Genomic DNA, 18,893 nt, shown 5'->3' on the forward strand with positions numbered 1-18,893 from the left:
CAGAGAAATGGTATGTTTCCTTAAACTGTTTTAAGAATAATTTTGTATATAAATATGAGTTGGGTGTGGTGGCTCATGCCTGTAGTCCCCCAGCTACTTGGGAGGTTAAGGCAGGGGCTCACTTGAGCCCAGCCAGGAGTTTGAGACTGCGAGTGAGCAAAGATCATATTGCTGCACTCCAGCCTGGCTGGCAGAGTGAGTCCCTGTCTCAAAAAAACAGTACTTTTGTATATAAATAAAGAGAAAAATATTCACTTGGTAGACCTTATAGAACGTAGTATTCCCCCAGATGAAGTATTTCCTTCAGAAAATCTAACCTGAAGCATTGGCTGGGGTGACGGTTCCCGTTCCATCAGTAAGAAAGTAAGGCTTTAGCTTGGACATGTCTTCTATGTTGCTCCCATGGCGAGGAAACTCATCTGTTTTAACTTCAATAAGACCTAAACAAAGGAAAACCAATTACTCAAGATTAGTCCAGGGACAGAAGTGTGCTGGGAATGGTGGGTTTCTCTGACATGAAACATGAGGATTCATATTTAGCAGAAAAGTTTTAATATATAACCACTTTGATTACAACAGGAGGAAAGTACACAAGAATTATTGTACATGAAAACAATGTATGAGTATGTCCTTATAAGACACCTGTGTTTTCCAAATCCATAGGCCTTCCTGAGGAAAGTAGCTACCAGGGACCTGTGTGTGCCAAATTCTGCTATGGTTTGGGTCATAGTACTTGACTGGTAACAAGTGAGTGGATCAGGGAGTCTCAAAGTCAATCCTGCACTGCTGGCTGGACATAAGAGATGTCAGTTATCAATAGGGGAGCTTGATGGAAGCACTCTGTATTAGAAAATAGCAAGTGACCCCAAAAGATCCACCCTTTAGAAATGGGAAAGGGAGATCACACAGAAGCAGCGAGAAGTAATGGGTGTCCACTTCTGAGGAGGTTGAGCCTATACAGGAAACAGGTCAGCTGGTGCCTCCTAACAACCATGAGCCAGTGCTCCAGTATCTCATGAAACCTGCTGTATGTGCACAGCAGTCATGGACACTCTGGAACCAAGGGTGCCTGAGTGCTGACACAGTTCCCATGTTACCGTGTCCTGTAAACCCAGCATACCCCCTCCCTACCTTCATGTATCCAGGACTTATCTTTGCAACCTGAAAAATATAACTAAGATATAATTTCTTTTTTTTTTTTTGAGACGGAGTCTCGCTCTGTGGCCCAGGCTGGAGTGCAGTGGCCGGATCTCAGCTCACTGCAAGCTCCACCTCCCCGGTTTACGCCATTCTCCTGCCTCAGCCTCCCGAGTAGCTGGGACTACAGGCGCCCGCCACCTCGCCCGGCTAGTTTTTTGTATTTTTTAGTAGAGACGGGGTTTCACCGTGTTAGCCAGGATGGTCTCGATCTCCTGACCTCGTGATCCACCCGTCTCGGCCTCCCAAAGTGCTGGGATTACAGGCTTGAGCCACCGCGCCCGGCCAACTAAGATATAATTTCTAAAGATTCCCACGTATTACTCTTTTAGATGTTACTCTTACCTATAAATAGGTTGATGTTTAATTAAACCATTATGATATACTCACCTTTTCTAGATGACACCAAAACTGGTACAATCTCTTTGTCAAAATGGCCAGCTTTCTGTGCATTCTCTGTCCTATTCTGAGACAGAACTGCAACCTTGTCCTGATCTTCTCTACTCACTTGCCATTTTTTGGCTACATTTTCAGCTGGGAAAGGAGAAAAAGAGCAAAAAACCAACATTTTCATGAACTGGCATTTGATAGATCAAGTTGCCCATATTTGAGCAAGCGCTGACTGACCACACGTGCTAGCAGGCTCATGGTGGCCTGTGCAATGCTCTGTGTGGGCTGGCCCTGCCTGCCACCGACAGTGGGTCTAGAAGTGTTGCAGAGGCTCTCAGGAGTCATACTTCTCTCCTTCCCTTTCTATAGAATTGTAAACTTAACAGACATTTCCTTCACCTAGAGTCACCAGGTATACTTCCCCTCCATTTCCTTTAACATTTTCTTTCTGAACCATTTGAGAGAAAGTTGGAGATACAATGCCTTTTTACTCTTAAATTTTAATTTTAGTGTATACATCCCCAAAACAAGGCCACTTTTTTACATAAGCACAGTTATAAAACTCAGGAAATTGGGCGAAGTGTGGTGGGTCACACCTGTAATCCCAGCACTTTGGGAGGCTGAGGCAGTAGGATCACTTGAGCCCAGGAGTTTGAGACCAGCCTGGGCATGGTGAGACTCCGTCTCCATTAAAAATAAACTTATCTGGGCACGGTGTGTGTGCCATGTAGCTAGCAGTCCTAGCTGCTTGGGAGGCTAAGGCAGGAGGATCACTTGGGCCTAGGAGTTCAAAGCTGCAGCAAGCCATGATCGCGCCTCTGTACTCCAGCCTGGGTGACCCCGTCTCACAAAACAAAACAAAAATCAGGAAATTTAACATGAATCAAACACTATTATCTAATCTTTGGTCCACATTCAAATTTCACCTATTATCCCAGTAATGTCCTTCTAGCTCCTTTATTTGTTCAGTCCAGGAGCCAATAAAGAAGCATGCATTGTACTCAACTACCAATCTCTCTAGTTTGCTTTTATCTGTAACAGTTCTTCAGACTATGCTTCCTAAGCTTGGTATTTTTGAAGAACATGGACCAGTTCTTTTGTTAAGGATATCAATTTTGATTTGTCTGATGTTTCCTCAGGATTAGATTAAGATTCTGCCAAAAGGGAGGTATACCACTGAATGATAGTATGCTTTTTCTCAGTGAAGCTTTTTTTTTTTTTTTTTTTGAGACGGAGTCTGGCTCTGTCAGCCAGGCTGGAGTGCAGTGGCGCGATCTCCACTCACTGCAAGCTCCACCTCCCGGGTTCACGCCATTCTCCTGCCTCAGCCTCCTGAGTAGCTGGGACTACAGGCGCCCACCACCAGGCCTGGCTAATTTTTAAATTTTTAGTAGAGACAGGGTTTCACCGTGTTAGCCAGGATGGTCTCGATCTCCTGACCTGGTGATCTGCCCGTCTCGGCCTCCCAAAGTGCTGGGATTACAGGCTTAAGCCACCGCGCCTGGCCTTCTCAGTGAATCTTATTAGGATATAAATGACAATCAGTTTATCCCAGGTGATGTCATCTTTGATCACTTGGTTAAAACAGTTTGGTATTCACCAGGTTTCTAGCTTTTAAAGGTACCATTTTTTCATTTATAAGTAATCAATAATTTATGGGAGGCTCTTTTTAGATTATCAAAATATATTCTTCCCCATCATATTTTCACCCACTAGTTTTAGCATTCATTCATGATTTTCTAACTCCAACATTCCTTCTATTGGTAAGGTATTAATTGCATTTTACCATAAAAAAAAGCTGTTCCTTTTCTCCCATTTATTCAGTTATTTATATCAGGATGGACTCATACATTTTCATTTTATTGAACAAGTTATAACTGATTACTATCATTACTTACTTTGATGCTGAAATTGTTCAAAACTTGGGCAGTTATAACCCATTAGTATCATTACTTACTTGCATGCTCAAATTGTTCAAAATTTGGGCAGTTATAACCCGTTACTATCATTACTGACTTTGATGCTCACATTGTTCAAAATTCCACTACAGGAAAGTGGAAGCCCTGTAGGCCGCCTCCTGTGTACTTTCGACATGTCCCCGAGCATGTCCTTAATTTTTTAGCATTTTTTCCCCAGCCTTGGAAAATTTGGTCATTTCTCCAAACAACCTTAGTTCCTTTTAGTGGAGAAATGTTTTTAGAAGATCTGGGTGTCAGGACCGCTTGTTGTGAATGGTTTGTCATTGTTTCTAGGTCTCTTCAGTAGAAACTTCCATATGTGTAATTTATAATTTTACATATGCACACACACTCACCTTGAGTTCATACTGCATTTTGAGTTCTCCAAAATGCAACCTCACACCACAAGCTACATTCTTCTCTCTTTCCATATTTGTAACTCTCTTCTACAAATGTGAGAATTGGTCAGGTGTGGTGGGTCACACCTGTAATCCTAGCACTTTGGGAGCCTGAGGCAGGAGGATCCCTTGAGCTCAGGAGTTTGAGGCCAGCCTGGGCAACATGGTGAAACCCTATTTCTACAAAAAGTACAAAAAATTAGCCAGGCATGGTGGTGTGCACCTGTGGTCCCAGCTACTCAGGAGGCTGAGGTGGCTCAGGGGGTTGCAGTGAGCCAACATTGAGCAACTGCACTTCAATCTGGGTGACAGAGTGAGACCCCTGTCTCCAACAAAAAATAAAAAAGTTATTGCTTTGCGTTCCATGTCTTGTCTTTACTTACCAAGCTATTCTTCCTCTTTTTTTTTTTTTTTTTTTTGGATGAGGACTCACTATGTTGACCAGGCTGGAGTGTAGCAGCTACTAACAGGCAAAATCATAGTATACTACACAACCTCAAACTGCTGGCCTCAAGTGATCTTCCCACCACAGCCTCCCTAGTAGCTGGGACTATAGGCACCTGCCACTGCACCCTATAAAAGCTATCATCTATAAAATCTCCAGTTCACCTCTCCCTTGCAGCTCTTTTCTACTAGCCTTATAAGCTGTTATCTAGAAGTTTAGTATTTGATCAAAGACTTAAGGGGACCCTTCTGCAGATTTCTGGGGTTCTTTTTTTCTTCTCCCCCTTATTCTGCCCCACAAACTCCAGCCATCTCAGAAGCCTCAAATTCTCTGCCTCTTCAGATCACTGAGACCACTGTTCCCAGCTTAGGCTCTGCCTCTCCATAAGTTTGGGAAGTGTCCCAGGTAGAGACAGTGACAGTGGGGTTTTCCTTTCTCTCAAGATCTCAGTCTTACATGAGTATTAGTCAAAACCTGAAAGCAGTGGCTTCATATATTTTCACAAATTTTATGCTTGTTTATAGTAGGAAGTCTAATCTTTGTCAATTACCCCATCATGACCTGAGCTTTTTTTTTTTTTTTTTCTCTAAACGAGCAATTTATTTTCTCACAGTTCTGGAGGCTGGAAGAGTACAATTCAATCCACAGTACACCTTGGAAAGGGCTTGGGATCAGCATTTTTAATGACCACCTCTAGTTACAGTTGAGGCAGTTGGTCACACAGTATCTTCCATGGTGTGCCTGTGTTCTCATAGCCTTCTCTGTTGTGGCTCTAAATTGAGAAGTGGCCAAGATGCCTTGAGCTTCTCACTGCTTCCCATATCTCTAAGCCCTTCCTTCCTTCCTTGCATTCATGCACACAGTTCCCTCTTCTTGGAATCTTGTACTCTTCCCCATTACCTGTTTCACGTATTTATATGTTACATGGAACCAGAACCATTACATAGAACCAGAACCACTGCTGCAAGCACTGGAGCAAGGTGCTTAAGTCCTCAGGGTTTGATTCTTTAACTCTAAAATGTCTATTCTGTTTCCTAACTTTTACATGTATACTAAAGAAATGAGTTCCTTTGATTTCCCAGTTGCTTTGCCATTAAACCTAGACCACAGGACCCTTCAACATGAATGACCAATAACCCAACTGTATAGTACAAAAAATACAGTTAGGTATCAAAAACAAAACAAAACAAAACAAAAACAAAAACTGGTTTATCTCTGTTACTACCTCTCACTATTTGTGGGCCCTGTTCCTTCATTTGGTAAAATGATGGGGTGATCCAGAAGAACTCTGAGGTACTTCCCACTTCTAACATTCTCTGATAATCAAGGGTTCACAAAGAAGAGAATACTCACTTCACTTCAGTTAATCAAAGAAGAGATACAAAAATCCTTAAGACAGTCTCTGGCGATAAGGACGAAAGCACCTAAGAAGCAGATTATTATATGGTCTTTTTAACCTTTTTAAAGTGAATGTAGTTTCAGCTATGTCTGCCTTACCTGTAATACCCATATGATAGTTGTGAAATGCATCTGTAAGACCATCACAGAGTATACTGTCAGTCAGCGGCATCTCACCTATCTTTACTCCTGTTCTCAAGTGAGCCAAGTGAGGAGCCTAGAAGTCAGAAATAAAAATGGATTTAGGCTTAGTTGTAATTAGTCTTTTCCCCAGAACACAACTCAAAACTATCTAATATTTCCTAAGTCTTCATCTAGGTCTCTTTGCAGCCCTTCTCCCCAGTTCCAGGTTCTCAGCCAGGCCAGGGTCTAAAGACCCCTGGAATTAGCAGACTTCATCTTTCCTGTTGTTGGGAACCATTAGTCTCCTACCTACCCATTTCCAATTCTCCCTCAAAACTACCCATTCTGTGTCCTGTTTCCTTAAGAGTCCCATTTATTCTTTCCATCGAGGCAATTAATTATCTGTTAAATGAAGAAACCTTCTAAGGGCTTAAGTAAAGCCAGCAATGTGTTACCCGTTTAAATGGATATGATATCTACAGTGAGAATAATCAGGCTGCCTAACTAAATGATGGGGAGGGATTTCTGAGTAGCGGCCAGTCTTAACTCTCACCAACTCAATCGCAGGTATATTAGAATGGAAAGAGTTATTGATGGGACTTACAGTTGGAAGAGTTGTATTTGAATGCTGGCTCTGGGCCTCAGTTTCCTAACCTGTAAACTGGGAATGATATCATCTACCCTATATGGGGATGTTGTGAATACATGTACAAGAGCACCTGGTAAAGTGCTACACAGATGTCAGTGTCATCCTATTAAAATCATTCCGATTATTTTTGCTACCATTAGCCTGCCTCCTCCTGAACCTCAGCAATGGCTGGGCTGAATCAGCTTCTATCTAGGGAATGTGCTGCTCAGCCCCTGAGCTGCCTCAGTAGGACGGAGGGAATATACTTTTTCTTTCAACTGCTATGCCAGTTTGAGGTATAGAACTTGGTGAAATAACTCGTGCCTGGCAAACCTACTGGAGAAGGGCACCACTTGGTGGTCCTCTTTTCCATGTTCTATACCCTGAAAAGGTCAAAACAGTCTGGTCCCCAGGATCTCCTTGTCACGTGCAGGAAGGTAAGTGGCAACATTTGTTTTTTGCCTTTTACTCACAATGGGAAAGAAATTTAAAACCAAGGACCTCAAGCAACTAATATTATGAATTTAATTCAGAAAATATTATATGCTTCATTAATAGTTTAGAAAAAGTATATTGGATTCCAATCACACTGGTTGATAAACTTTTTCATCAACCTGGATTTCCCACCCAAACTGAAGAATAATTCACATCAAGTAGGGATCAAGGTTGTCATTTCCGTGCATTTGTTCACTGGTTCCAGCTTTGATATGCATCAGTTTACTCTGTTCTGGCACAGACATGAGTTTCCTGGTGTGAGGTCAGTGAAAGCCATCTCATCAGAGAGGCCTTACCTTGCTCATATTTTCCATGCCTCCGGCAACCACAATGCTGGAGTCTCCTATCCCTATTGACTGGGCTGCAAGGCACACAGCTTTTAGGCCTGACCCACAGATCATCTGGCAGCTCCATGCTGGCACAGAGTAGGGAATTCCTGCACCCACACTGGCTTGTCTAACAGGATTCTGCCCACAGCCTAGAAAGAGGAACAAAGAGGAACACAGAGAACTCTTAGCAATCAGGGAGAAAGACAAAATGTCATAGTGAAAGTGTGTGTAAAATTACCAGTTGGGTTACCTGCCACTTCTGAAAGCCTACAGGTCAGGTAAGTGCCCACTGGAGGCAAAAAGGCCTGTCTACAATCTCCAGCTGTCATACTCTAGCCCTTGAATATATACTGTCTTGTGCTGCTCTGTAGGTATTTCATAGATATAAGCTTTCTCCTCCATAAAGAAGTCATTAATACCTTAAGAAAGAAGTGTCATCCTCATCTTTTGATAGGGTTTAAATAGCCAGGCGCGGTGGCTCACGCCTGTAATCCCAGCACTTTGGGAGGCCAAGGAGGGCAGATCACCTGAGGTCGGGAGTTCGAGACCAGCCTGACCAACATGGAGAAACTCTGTTTCTACTAAAAATACAAAATTAGCCAGGCGTGGTGTCGCATGCCTGTAATCTCAGTTACTTGGGAGGCTGAGGCAGGAGAATTGCTTGAACCCAGTAGGCGGAGGTTGTGGTGAGCCGAGACTGTGCCACTGCACTCCAACCTGGGCAACAAGAGTGAAACTCCGTCTTAAAAAAGGAAAAAAAAAAAAAAAGAAAGATAGGGCTTAAATAAGCATTATCAAACCTATGTCTAATAAACACAGGATATAACCTAGGCATTATCAGTGTTTCTAACTAGCGCCATTTGCTCCCAAGATCATGGCTTAAGACACTTGAGAAGAAAAGAGGTTACTTAAAAAGGAAAACCTTTGACAATAAGCAGTTCTGTTCTTGCTTCGTATCCATCACACTATGCTTAAATGGTTATATAACAAGATATATACAAACTCAGAATTCACAAATACCTTTTTTTTCTTATTCTGAGTACTGAAACACAAATACCTTTTTATAATTCAACTACGGGACTTCATTGAGTTGGGAAAAAATACATAATTTACTTAAAGTAGCACAGAATAGAATGGAGTTAAAAGTTTCAAATATTCTCAATCACCATTGTCTGTTATCAGAGTCAATGGTAAATGTCTATACAGTGATTACTCTATTCCAAGTTTCAGATATATTCATACCTACCACCCTTCCTTGGTGAGTTTGTGGGGAAGAACTAGCAAATAAGTTACTGACAAAAACTTAGAGATTATATTCATCACAATGTTATCAATCTGGGATTAGGCTGGAAACTAAAAACAGGTAAGGTTACTTGAGACTGAAAATATATGCGGGATCACATACATATTAAAAAGACAGGCCAGGCGCAGCGCCTCAGGCTGGGAGTAGTGGCTCACGCCTGTAATCCTGGCACGTTGGAGGCCAACCGGGGCAGATTACTTGAGGTCAGGAGTTCAAGACCAGCCTGGCCAACAAGGTGAAACCCGTCTCTACTACAAATACAAAAATTAGCTGGGCATGGTGGTAAGTGCCTGTAATCCCAGCTACTCAGGAGGCTGAGGCAGGAGAATTGTTTGAACCTGAGAGACAGAGGTTGCAGTGAGCTAAGATCGTACGGCTACACTCCACCAGCTTAGGCGACAGAGCGTGACTCCATCTCAAAAAAAAAAAAAAAAAATGAGGTGCTAACATAATTAATAATGCTAGCATTTAGCATACTATGAGCTTCATGAGAATGAGAATTTCTGTCTGATATGAGCATTGCTTATCTCCAGCTGCTAAAATAGTGCCTGGCACAAAGTAGGTGCTCAATAAACATTTGTTACATGATTGTAGAAGGTATCTGGCTTAAGGAATAAGACTGATCTAAGTTCAAGTGCTAGCTCCACTTCAAACTGTGACCCTGGTAAGTCATTTAACCTCTCAAACTCTCATTTATTCATTTGTAAAATGAAGATAATAGGATATAACAGACTTGTGGGGAAGATTAAATGAGGTAATGAAAGGAAAGCACTTAGCACAGTGCTTTAAAAGCCTTAAACTTAGTAGACATGCACCGGTAGTCCCAGTTAGCTCAGAAGTTCAAGGCCATGGTACACCATGATTGTGCCTGTGAACAGCCACTGCACGCGTGCCTTGGCAACAGACAGAGACTCCACTTCTACAAAATAATTTTAAAAATTAACCAGGTGTGGTGGCCTGCTCTTGTAATCCCAGCTATTCCAGAGGCTCAGGTGGGAGGATACCTTGAGTCCAGGAGTTTGAGGTTATAGTGGGCTCTGATTTATTAACACCACTGCATTCCAGCCTGAATGACAGAGTAAGACCCTGTCTCTTTAAATAATAATAATAATTAATTAATTAGGAGTGTTGAAACCCAAAGAATCAGAAGATGGGGGCACTCTCAGGACTCAGTTATATTCCTCTAGGGAGTATTATGCCCCATTTGCAAGGGGCATGATGTGGCACCTATTTTCCAAGCTCAGAACTGAGTCTTAAGAGGGGCAGGGAACTTACCTGTATTGTTGGAGCCATACTCCCAGCACTAAGCACAATATGGGGCACACAGGAGGAACTGAGTAAGTTTTTGGTGAATGACTGACACTGAGGTAATAAGGAGGAGCAGGCATACTTTCCAATGCATCAGGCTGGCCCTGCCTTTTTTTTTTTTGAGACGGAGTCTCACTGTGTCACCCAGACTGGAGTGCAGGGGCACAATCTCAGCTCAGTGCAAGCTCTGCCTCCCGGGTTCATGCCATTCTCCTGTCTCAGCCTCCCGAGTAGCTGGGACTACAGGCACCTGCCACCACGCCCGGCCAATTTTTTGTATTTTTAGTAGACACAGGGTTTCACTGTGTTAGCCAGGATGGTCTTGATCTCCTGACCTCATGGTCCACCCGCCTTGGCTGGGATTACAGGCATGAGCCACCATGCCTGGTTGGCCCTGCGTCTTAAGAATGAAAAGGCAGTATAGGTCAGTGGTCTAAGTTCCTTCACAAAAAGCATATTAATGAAGCGAAGTCTTTTTGTTTGTTTAGAGAAAGGGTCTCAGTCTGTCACACAGGATGGAATGCAGTGAGTGACACAATCACTGCAGCTTCAAACTCCTGGGCTCAAGTGATCCTCCCACCGCAGCCTCTCCAGTAGCTGGGAGGCACAGGCCATCATGCCTGGCTAATTATTTTATTTTTTGTAGAGACAGGGTCTTGCTTTGTTGCCCAGGCTGATCTCAAACTTCTGGCCTCAAGTGATCCTTCCTCCTCGGCCTCCCAAAGTGCTGGGATTACAGATGGGAGCCACCCTGCCTGGCCAAGAAGCTGAGTCTCAAACTGGATAGAAGCTACTGACAGGGCTGGAAGAAGGGGCCACAAGAGGAATCTTAACAGAGGGAACTCTGAGCAAAAGCATGGAGGCAAGAACTTGAGTGAGAGTGTGTGTGTGTGTGCGCGTGTGCGCGTGTTTATGGGCTGTTTCTAATAAGCTTGACTTCTCCTGGAATCACTGAGAGTTACCTGCTGCCAAAACGTGTCCAAAGATGACCTCAGACACATCTTCTGGAACCACAGTGGCCCTCTTCAAGACTTCTTTGATGACAGTGGAGCCCAGGTCCTGGACAGGAACAGTAGCTAAGGCACCATTGAAGGAACCTGCAGTAGAAAGGCGGAGAGCGCGGACATCACAAACCTGTGGGTAATGTAGAAACCACCCAGGAGCAGCAGGGCCTCATGACGCTGTTTGGCAAGGCCACCGCGAGGAGGCAGTGCCCCTCCACCCACACGTCCCCACACCTGCTGGTCTGAGCAAAGGTCAAGGTGGGTGCCAGGACTCGCAGTGGCCGAGGGCCAGACAAGCGACCTTTGGAACGGCCTAGGGACGCCGCTGTACCCCTTCTATTTCCCCAAATCCGAAGGACTGGATGCGGCTCCATGGTTCCCAAACAAAAGGAACCGGCGGATCAAGGGCTTTGAAAACCATGTGGCACGAAGGAGACGAAGTCGCGACTTCCAGTCATTGTGTGACAGCCCGACCCCAGCGCAAAGCCCGGCTCAGACCACCTAGCAGTTCCGCCCCTGCCACAGGCATTACCGATGGCGCCTCCCGGAGTCGGCCAATCAGGGGACCCGCAGAAGAACGCCTTCCCACGCCAACCAATGGGAGACGCAGGCCACGCGATGGCTCTACCCTGGGAGCCAATCAGAGCACGAGGGACGGAGTGCGCACATCGGGAGAGGAGAAGGTGGGGCTGTCGCGCCAGGTCAGGGAACGCGGGAGGCCCGGGGTTCCAAGGATCCCGCAGGTCCTCCAGGCTTGGCCTGAGCGGTTTCCTCCACATACGCTCCTCTCCTACACAAGTCCGGCCCTCGGCGCTCCTGCCGAAGCAGCAGGCGCCTTGGACTCTGCGCGAGGCCCGCCGGCCGCTCACCTATGATGGTCCGCGCCGCCGAGACGATGACCACGGGATCTGAGCCTGCATTCATCCTGCCCACGACCGCTTCTCCTGCCGCCGTCTGCCCTGCGCTGCCTGCAAGTTAGGCGAGGCTCCTCCTCGCAGCCCACAGGCCGCGCCACGGGCGGGACCTGAGGTAGCCCCGCCCCCTGCCCCCCACCTCCTCCCGCATCCTGCTGTGCGCAGGCGCAAGGCCAGAGCCGGGGCGGGCCGGGGCTCGAGGGGCGCAGGGCGGCGGAAGTGAGGTTGGGGTCTGGGGCTGCGGGCAGAACCGGGGACCTCGGACGCATGTGCAGAGCTTCTGAAGACCCCAGTGTTTCTAGACACCCCAGTGTTGGAGTCCCACGTCTTGACATTTTGGGCTTTTTTGTTTTAACCTTAAGAGTTTTTCGAAACAGTAAAGAGTGGGGTGTGACAAAAGACTCACTCTCGTTCAGCCCAGGACTGGAATCCCACGGGCGAGAATCTCGAGTGAGAGCCCGGCCCGTGCGGGGCTTGCTGGGAGCGTCTCGGTGCGAGCCCCCGTTGGGCTGGCGCCCCCTGGCCTTCGAAGATCAGCTCTGGCGGTGAAGGGGTGAGGACGCCGGCAGCGTCTTAACGTCCCACAGTGAAAAGTTACCTTGGTTGACGTTTGGACAGTGAAAGGAGCATATAACAAGTGGGGTCAGTTTTGTTTAAAACCCTTGCTGACTTCCCAGCCTTTTCCTGGGCAAAGTTCATAATTTTTCTGAGCTTTCTAGGGTTCTAGGCAAGCTTATCAGGGCCACCGTTACAGCAACTTGTTGGGAACACCTGGATAGTGGAACAAGAAAACTTGGTCACAAAGTCATGAAGGGGAAAACGGTTGACGGACCTGGAGAATCTTCCTGAAGAACTTTAAAGTAGATTGAAAGAATCATTAAATCCTGGAAACCTACATTAAGACTTTGCAGAGATATGTGGATGAGTCAGATAAATCAGAGAAGATAAACTAGAGTGTACGCCCCAGAGGTGGGGCAATAGAGAAGGAAAAAAGTTGCATAACAGTGCAATTTCAGGAGAAATCTTTAGGGTCTGGAATAGTGGTGAAATCAGCTGCCTCCCCTGCTAAGAACTCAGCAGCATACTTAAGTCTCTTCTTTTCAGTTATCTTGAATGTGTTTCCTGTCCCCTAACATATCTGAGTCCAAGGAATTCAAGGAATGCCTCCCGTGGCTTTTGCTCTATTCTATCCCATTTTCCCCTTACTCTCTGGCCACTTCTGAGGCTTTGTGGGGTTACTCTGACATCCCCTTAACATGTTCCCCAAGGCTCCTACTTTGCACCAGCTCCCTGGGTAATACCAGTCCTTCCCACGGCATCAGTCACCACCTGTATACTGACCAGTCTGAAATCTTTACATCTAACCTAGTCTCCTAAACTGACCCTCTTCATTTAAATTCTTACTAGCGCATCAGGTCGGGCACCCTGGCTCACACCTGTAATCCCAGCACTTTGGGAAGCCGAGGAGGGCGGATCATTTGAGATCAGCAGTTTGAGACCAGCCTGGCGAACATGGTGATATCCCATTTTTACCATAAAATGCAAAAATTAGCCGGGCATGGTGGCGTGCACCTGTAATCCCAGCTACTGGGGAGGCTGATATAGGAGAATCGCTTGAACCTGGGAGGCAGAGGTTTCAGTGAGCCGAGATCACACCACTGCACTCCAGCCTGGGCGACAGAGAGAAACTGTGTCTCATAAATAAATAAACAAACAAAATTTCCTATAAGCACCTCAAATTTGACATTGAAACCAAACTCTTTCAGCCTGTTTCTTCTCTAATCTCAGTGAGCAGTGTAACTATCCTGTTAACCAAGCCAGAAATTTACCTCTGAAACTCCTCTTAAACATTACTTCTAGAAAAACCTTCCAATCTCCTGGATTTGGTGCAGCATCTTACCCCTAACTTCCTCTTTCAACTTACCATGTAATTCCTCGTTTATCTGTCTCCTCTACCAGACTATATAAGCTTTGCAAGATGATCCTGTTACACTGCTTTATTATGAATGAACACCAATACATTCTTTGTGGCCAGTGCCTAGCACATTTGAATGAGTATGAATATATTCTTCTGGAGACAAGAAATATATTGTTTCCTGCCTGAAGGCTCTATCTAGAGTAAGTTTAGGAGCAAATCTTGAGAAGGTAATTGCATGCTTCTGTTGAGTGGCCAAACAGCATCTGTTCCCTGAGGGGTCCTCATTATAGCTACTCATATTATTACCTATTTATATGGGCTAGATGGGGGCTAAGAATAACGAATAAAGGAAAGAAGAGGAATTTTTTTTTTTTTCTTTTGAGATGGAGTCTCACTCTGTCGCCCAGGCTGGAGTACAGTGGCACGATCTTGGCTCACCGCAACCTCCACCTCCCAGGTTCAAGCGATTCTTCTGCCTCAGCCTCCCGAGTAGCTGGGCTTACAGGCCTGTGCCACTATGACCAGCTAATTTTTGTATTTTTAGTAAAGACGGGGTTTCACCATGTTGGTCAGGCTGGTCTCGAACTCTTGAGCTTGTGGTCTGCCCACCTCCCAAAGTGCTGGGATTACAGGTGTGAACCACTGCACCCAGCCAGCTGGAAGGTAATTTTAAAAATTACATCTTGGCTGGGTGCGGTGGCCCACGCCTGTAATCCCAGCACTTTGGGAGGCTGAGGCAGGCAGATCACCTGAGGTTGTGAGTTCGAGACCAGCCTGATCAACATGGAGAAACCCCACCTCTACTAAAAATACAAAATTAGCTGGGCGTGGTGGCACATGCCTGTAATCCCAGCTACTCAGGAGGCTGAGGCAGGAGAATCACTTGAACCCAGGAGGTGGAGGTTGCAGTGAGCCGAGATTGCACCATTGCACTCCAGCCTGGGCAACAGGAGTGAAACTCTGTCTCAAAAAAAAAAAAAAATTACGTCTAGATCTCGAATCATAAATACCTGGACTGGTGAGCAGGGTGAGTGGGCAGGAAGCCACAAAAATCTCCAAGTGCTTACTCATGAGGAGCCACCATTATAGCAGAGCTATGGAGCCAGTTTATCCTGAAGGGGCCTTCTCAGCATCTTCCCCCTCCGCCCCGTGTAAAGATGCAGTCATTCTTGGTTAAGTTTCATAAAGAGTTGCAGGAGTCCAGGCCAGGTCTTAGCCAGAGGCTGGATTCACCAACCTACCATGTAGCAAATTCCTCCTTGGTCTCCATGAGGGAAACAGTGAATCACCAAATTGGATTTGCCATAGGATGGAGGTCAGCAGTGTGCTCCTTACCACTAGGGGTGGCTCAACACTGCCTCAGCACAGCCACCCCATGGTGGGTCCAGATCAGAGTTAATGACATTACCTGGGGCTATGAAAGGTTCACTGTAACTACACGGATAGGTGAACTCCCAAGACAGTGTTGTAGAGCAGCACGCAATGATTGAGTACAGGGCATAACTACTCATGAAAAGATGGAACATCCGAGAGACAAAGTTGTCAGAAGGAATGGCTTTACATTGTTTTGCAAAAGTGTCTCAAAAACTGGAGTAGTTAGTTGAATCCAATACAGCTGAGGAGCCAAGGAAACTGACATCTATTGCGCTCTCTGTATGAAGACTCCTACCAGGAACCAAACTGGGGCACCAGTCGGGGCACTGTGATCTTAGACTTCCCAGGCTCCAAAAACAGTGAGGAATGAGTGTGTAAAAGCCACCCAGTCTTTTTTTTTTTCCCAATAGCCGCCCGAGCTAAGACAGTAGTAAGAGCTCTTACAGGGGAGAAAAACAAAACATCGAGCCACAAATCAGTTAAGTGTAATGCCAGGATTCAAACCAATTAGATGCAGAAGCCACTCTATCACCTCTCTTATCATAGTCATACCAGAAAATAAAGCACCCAATTCCAGAAATGAGAAATACTATGTACCACAGCATAAGTGCTCTGAGTTATTCATCAAGGCAGACTCAACAGAAACATGAAAATGTCACATTAACCGGTCAATATTAAATTCAGTCATAAAATTATATCACTGGTTGAAAAATTTAATTTCCTGTCACAACTCATGATTACACCAACAGGGCAGAGAAATTCCATTTTTGTTTAAATTGGTCAAGTTGAAGGATGTACATAACAAAAGCCACAATATTTGATATATCAAACACCAAAATGTTTAATCATATGCAAATACAGGATTTTTTACGCACTCGAGCACATTGTAGAAAAGGTTAATCAAGGCAGGGCACGGTGGCTCACGAGGTCAGGAGTTTGAGACCAGCCTGGCCAACATGGTGAAACCCCGTCTCTACTAAAAATACAAAAATAAGCCAAGCATGGTGGCATGTGCCTGTAATCCCAGCTACTCAGGAGTCTGAGGCAGAATTGCTTGAATCCGAGAGGCGGAGGTTGCAGTGAGCCGCGATGGTGCCACTGCACTCTAGCCTGGGTGGCAGAGCGAGACTCTGTTGCAAAAAACAAAAAACAGAAAAGAAAAGGTTAATCAAGAGACAGTACAGTATTTAATATACTTCTGAAGACTGGACATACCTGTATCAGCTAAACAAGCAAACGCAGCAGTTACTTTCAAATAAGTTGTACCTCAGTTTTCAAGTATTATAATTCCACTTCCAGGGTTCCTGGATTGTATTACAAGTTATGTCTAAAACAATACTTTTTATGTTTTAGACATAACAATACTTTTTATGTCTAAAACAATACTTTTTTCTTTTAGCAGAAATGGAATTTTATTTCAACCATATATGAAAGCTACACATTTTTAAGGCCATTCAATATCATAGACTTTATACTTAATTACCTCTGAGAAAATGGAGCAAACTTTGAGATTCTTCCACCTTAAAAACATTCTCTCCTACCTACATTCTAACACCCCTTACTCATGTAGTATTACCTGGTATGTTGTTAGTAAAAATCAGTAGTACTGGCAAGTGTTTTAAAACAAACATCACTGACTACAAAGATACTCTACTTGAAATCAGGTCACAAAAAACAAATCCTGCTTTTCAATTAAAACTCAAAAAGGGCCAGGAGCTGTGGCTCACTCCTGCAATCCCAACACGTTGGGAGGCCAAGGCAGAAGGATCCCTTGAGGCCAGCATGTGCAACACAGCAAGACCTTGTCTCTACTAAAAATAAAATAAATGTAGCTGGGTGTGGTAGTGTATGCCTATAGTCCCATGTACTCAGAAGGCTGAGGTGGGAGGATCACTTGAGCCTAGGACTTGGGAGGCTGCAGTGAGCCATGACTGCACCACTGCACTTGAGTCTGGGTGACAAAGTGAGACCCTGTCTCAATTTAAAATAAATAAATAAAAATTAAAAAACCCCTAAGAAATATTTGGATGACTATTTTCTTTATACTTCTCTGTATTTTCAAATATTTTGTAACACTTATAAGTCAAGAAAAAATTTTAAGTGTAGACTTAAACTCCAGCTCCATTTTGCAAAATAAGGCATAAATTAAAAATTAAGTGCAAAATCAAAATCGATGCTTAGTCTTAAGTTTCACTGTTGTAGTACTTGAAAGATAATGAGTAGAAATTCAGTGACTCAGTGAAAATCAATGATAAATGCTAAACAGACACCCAAAACAAAACAAAAACGCTAATTAAGGAGTTACAATAAAAATCTTTATTTAGGTTTGGTCAGTACAGGTAAGATATACTGGAGTCACAGAGCAATATGCATTAACAGGATACAACAGTTCATAAAAACTGAGTAACTATGCACATAAATTTCTTAAACATTCAGTCACCTAAAGAGAAAATGCACAGATGTATGGTGGAAAAAACTGTATCTAACACTGAAACTACTACAGGACTCCATCAATGAGTCCAACTTTTAGTGATAAAAAACTACTGTACTGGGCAAACTTGGCAGTCATAAACCCACATCTACTCTAACAAGTCTGAATGGTGCATAAGTACAGTAACAGCATGAGGAAGAATGCCCTTACACAGCACAGGTTCTAAACAGACATAGATTTATACAGACGTCATTGTGTTATATTTTAAGGAAAAATTTCCATTTACAATTTCACATTAACTCATATAAAAATAACTTGACCCTACACAAAATGTTCTTTTAGCAACATTCAAAGTAATTAACTGTTACAATTTCCAAAGTGGCAGAGGTATTGAAGCAAAAAAAAAAAAAAAAAAAAACAAAGAGAAAACAACAACAAAAAACCAAAACGTACACCCACAAAAAGGCAAATTGTGACAAAAGTTTGCATTAATTTTCTGGACAGTATCCTCTCCCAAATTAAATGACACTGTATAAAAATTTGCTGAAAAAATATTACAAAACTGAACCCTGTACATTTACACTTGAGTCCAAGCCATTCTGAACGTGGCGGGAACCCACAGTTCGGTTACCTTTCCCACTCACTGCTTTCTCCTCTTGAGGGTCATGATTGGAGTCTGTGTCATTTGATTGGTGTGTGAGAGAGTTTTCACTGCCCGTGGGAGAGTCTACACTTTCATACCCCGCACTGAGTTGATTTACGTAACCACTACCTCCTCTGCCAGTTCTCTCCTCTGAGCTGTTGGAGGACTTATTACCATTCCCTGGAGAAGAAGGAAAGTCATCTTCGGTTGCGTTGCCCTCCCTGTGAAATCCAGACCCAGACGTCCTCTGGCGGGAGGAGCTACCATTACTTGGTCCGTTTGTCAGACGACTGCAGTCTTTACTTGTGGCCTCCAACTGTTCTACAGGTTCAGAAGCTGTAGTCCTGCTGGTACTTGGGGCAGAGGCCTGAGACTGCTGCTGCTGGTACTGAGCCAACTGCTGGCGTGTCTCCTTCAGCTGCTGCTGCAGAACGAGAATGGTACTCTGCATACCCTCTACTTCTTCATCAAGCTGGATGATGAAGTCATTCAGTTCTGTGCAAAGGAGAGTCAAACCAAGTTTAATATCGCTTATAACATTGAAAAATGTTTCTTTAGTGCCTGCCACAAAGCAAGGCAGTCAATAAATGCCTAAGTAAACAAATACAATTTTTTTTTTTTTTCTGAGACGGAGTCT

The 18,893-nt window shown here is 44.3% G+C and overlaps 3 protein-coding genes across 4 annotated transcripts in view; 1 reads left to right on the top strand and 2 right to left on the bottom strand.

Annotated features, from left to right (window-relative positions):
* The window catches only part of ACAT2 (acetyl-CoA acetyltransferase 2), a 14,728-nt gene extending 2,688 nt beyond the window's left edge, over positions 1 to 12,040 (bottom strand). The window contains exons 1-6 of one of the 2 annotated variants that reach the window (XM_011975923.1): positions 11,846 to 12,040; positions 10,935 to 11,069; positions 7,329 to 7,510; positions 5,886 to 6,003; positions 1,588 to 1,731; positions 318 to 440 (exon numbers count right to left, since the gene is read on the bottom strand). In XM_011975923.1, the coding sequence (XP_011831313.1) occupies positions 318 to 440; positions 1,588 to 1,731; positions 5,886 to 6,003; positions 7,329 to 7,510; positions 10,935 to 11,069; positions 11,846 to 11,900 (757 nt within the window). In that variant the 5' untranslated portion in view covers positions 11,901 to 12,040. Of the gene's footprint in view, positions 1 to 317; positions 441 to 1,587; positions 1,732 to 5,885; positions 6,004 to 7,328; positions 7,511 to 10,934; positions 11,070 to 11,208; positions 11,510 to 11,845 lie in introns of those variants that run through there. The other variant, XM_011975922.1, reaches the window with a different exon arrangement.
* On the top strand, positions 11,466 to 12,365 carry LOC105536534. Its single transcript, XM_011975920.1, has 2 exons — positions 11,466 to 12,005; positions 12,307 to 12,365. Exon 1 carries the CDS (start codon positions 11,511 to 11,513, stop codon positions 11,886 to 11,888), a length of 378 nt encoding a protein of 125 aa, XP_011831310.1. The 5' UTR covers positions 11,466 to 11,510; the 3' UTR covers positions 11,889 to 12,005; positions 12,307 to 12,365.
* A 5,110-nt stretch (positions 12,366 to 17,475) lies between these two features.
* WTAP (Wilms tumor 1 associated protein) overlaps positions 17,476 to 18,893 on the bottom strand; it is a 20,615-nt gene continuing 19,197 nt past the window's right edge. The window contains exon 7 of the mRNA XM_011975930.1: positions 17,476 to 18,751. Coding sequence (XP_011831320.1) covers positions 18,168 to 18,751 — 584 coding nt within the window. The 3' untranslated portion in view covers positions 17,476 to 18,167. The remainder of the gene's footprint in view (positions 18,752 to 18,893) is intronic.

This window comes from Mandrillus leucophaeus, unplaced genomic scaffold, assembly GCF_000951045.1.
Source record: "Mandrillus leucophaeus isolate KB7577 unplaced genomic scaffold, Mleu.le_1.0 Scaffold160, whole genome shotgun sequence".
NCBI classification, from domain to species: Eukaryota; Metazoa; Chordata; class Mammalia; order Primates; family Cercopithecidae; genus Mandrillus; species Mandrillus leucophaeus.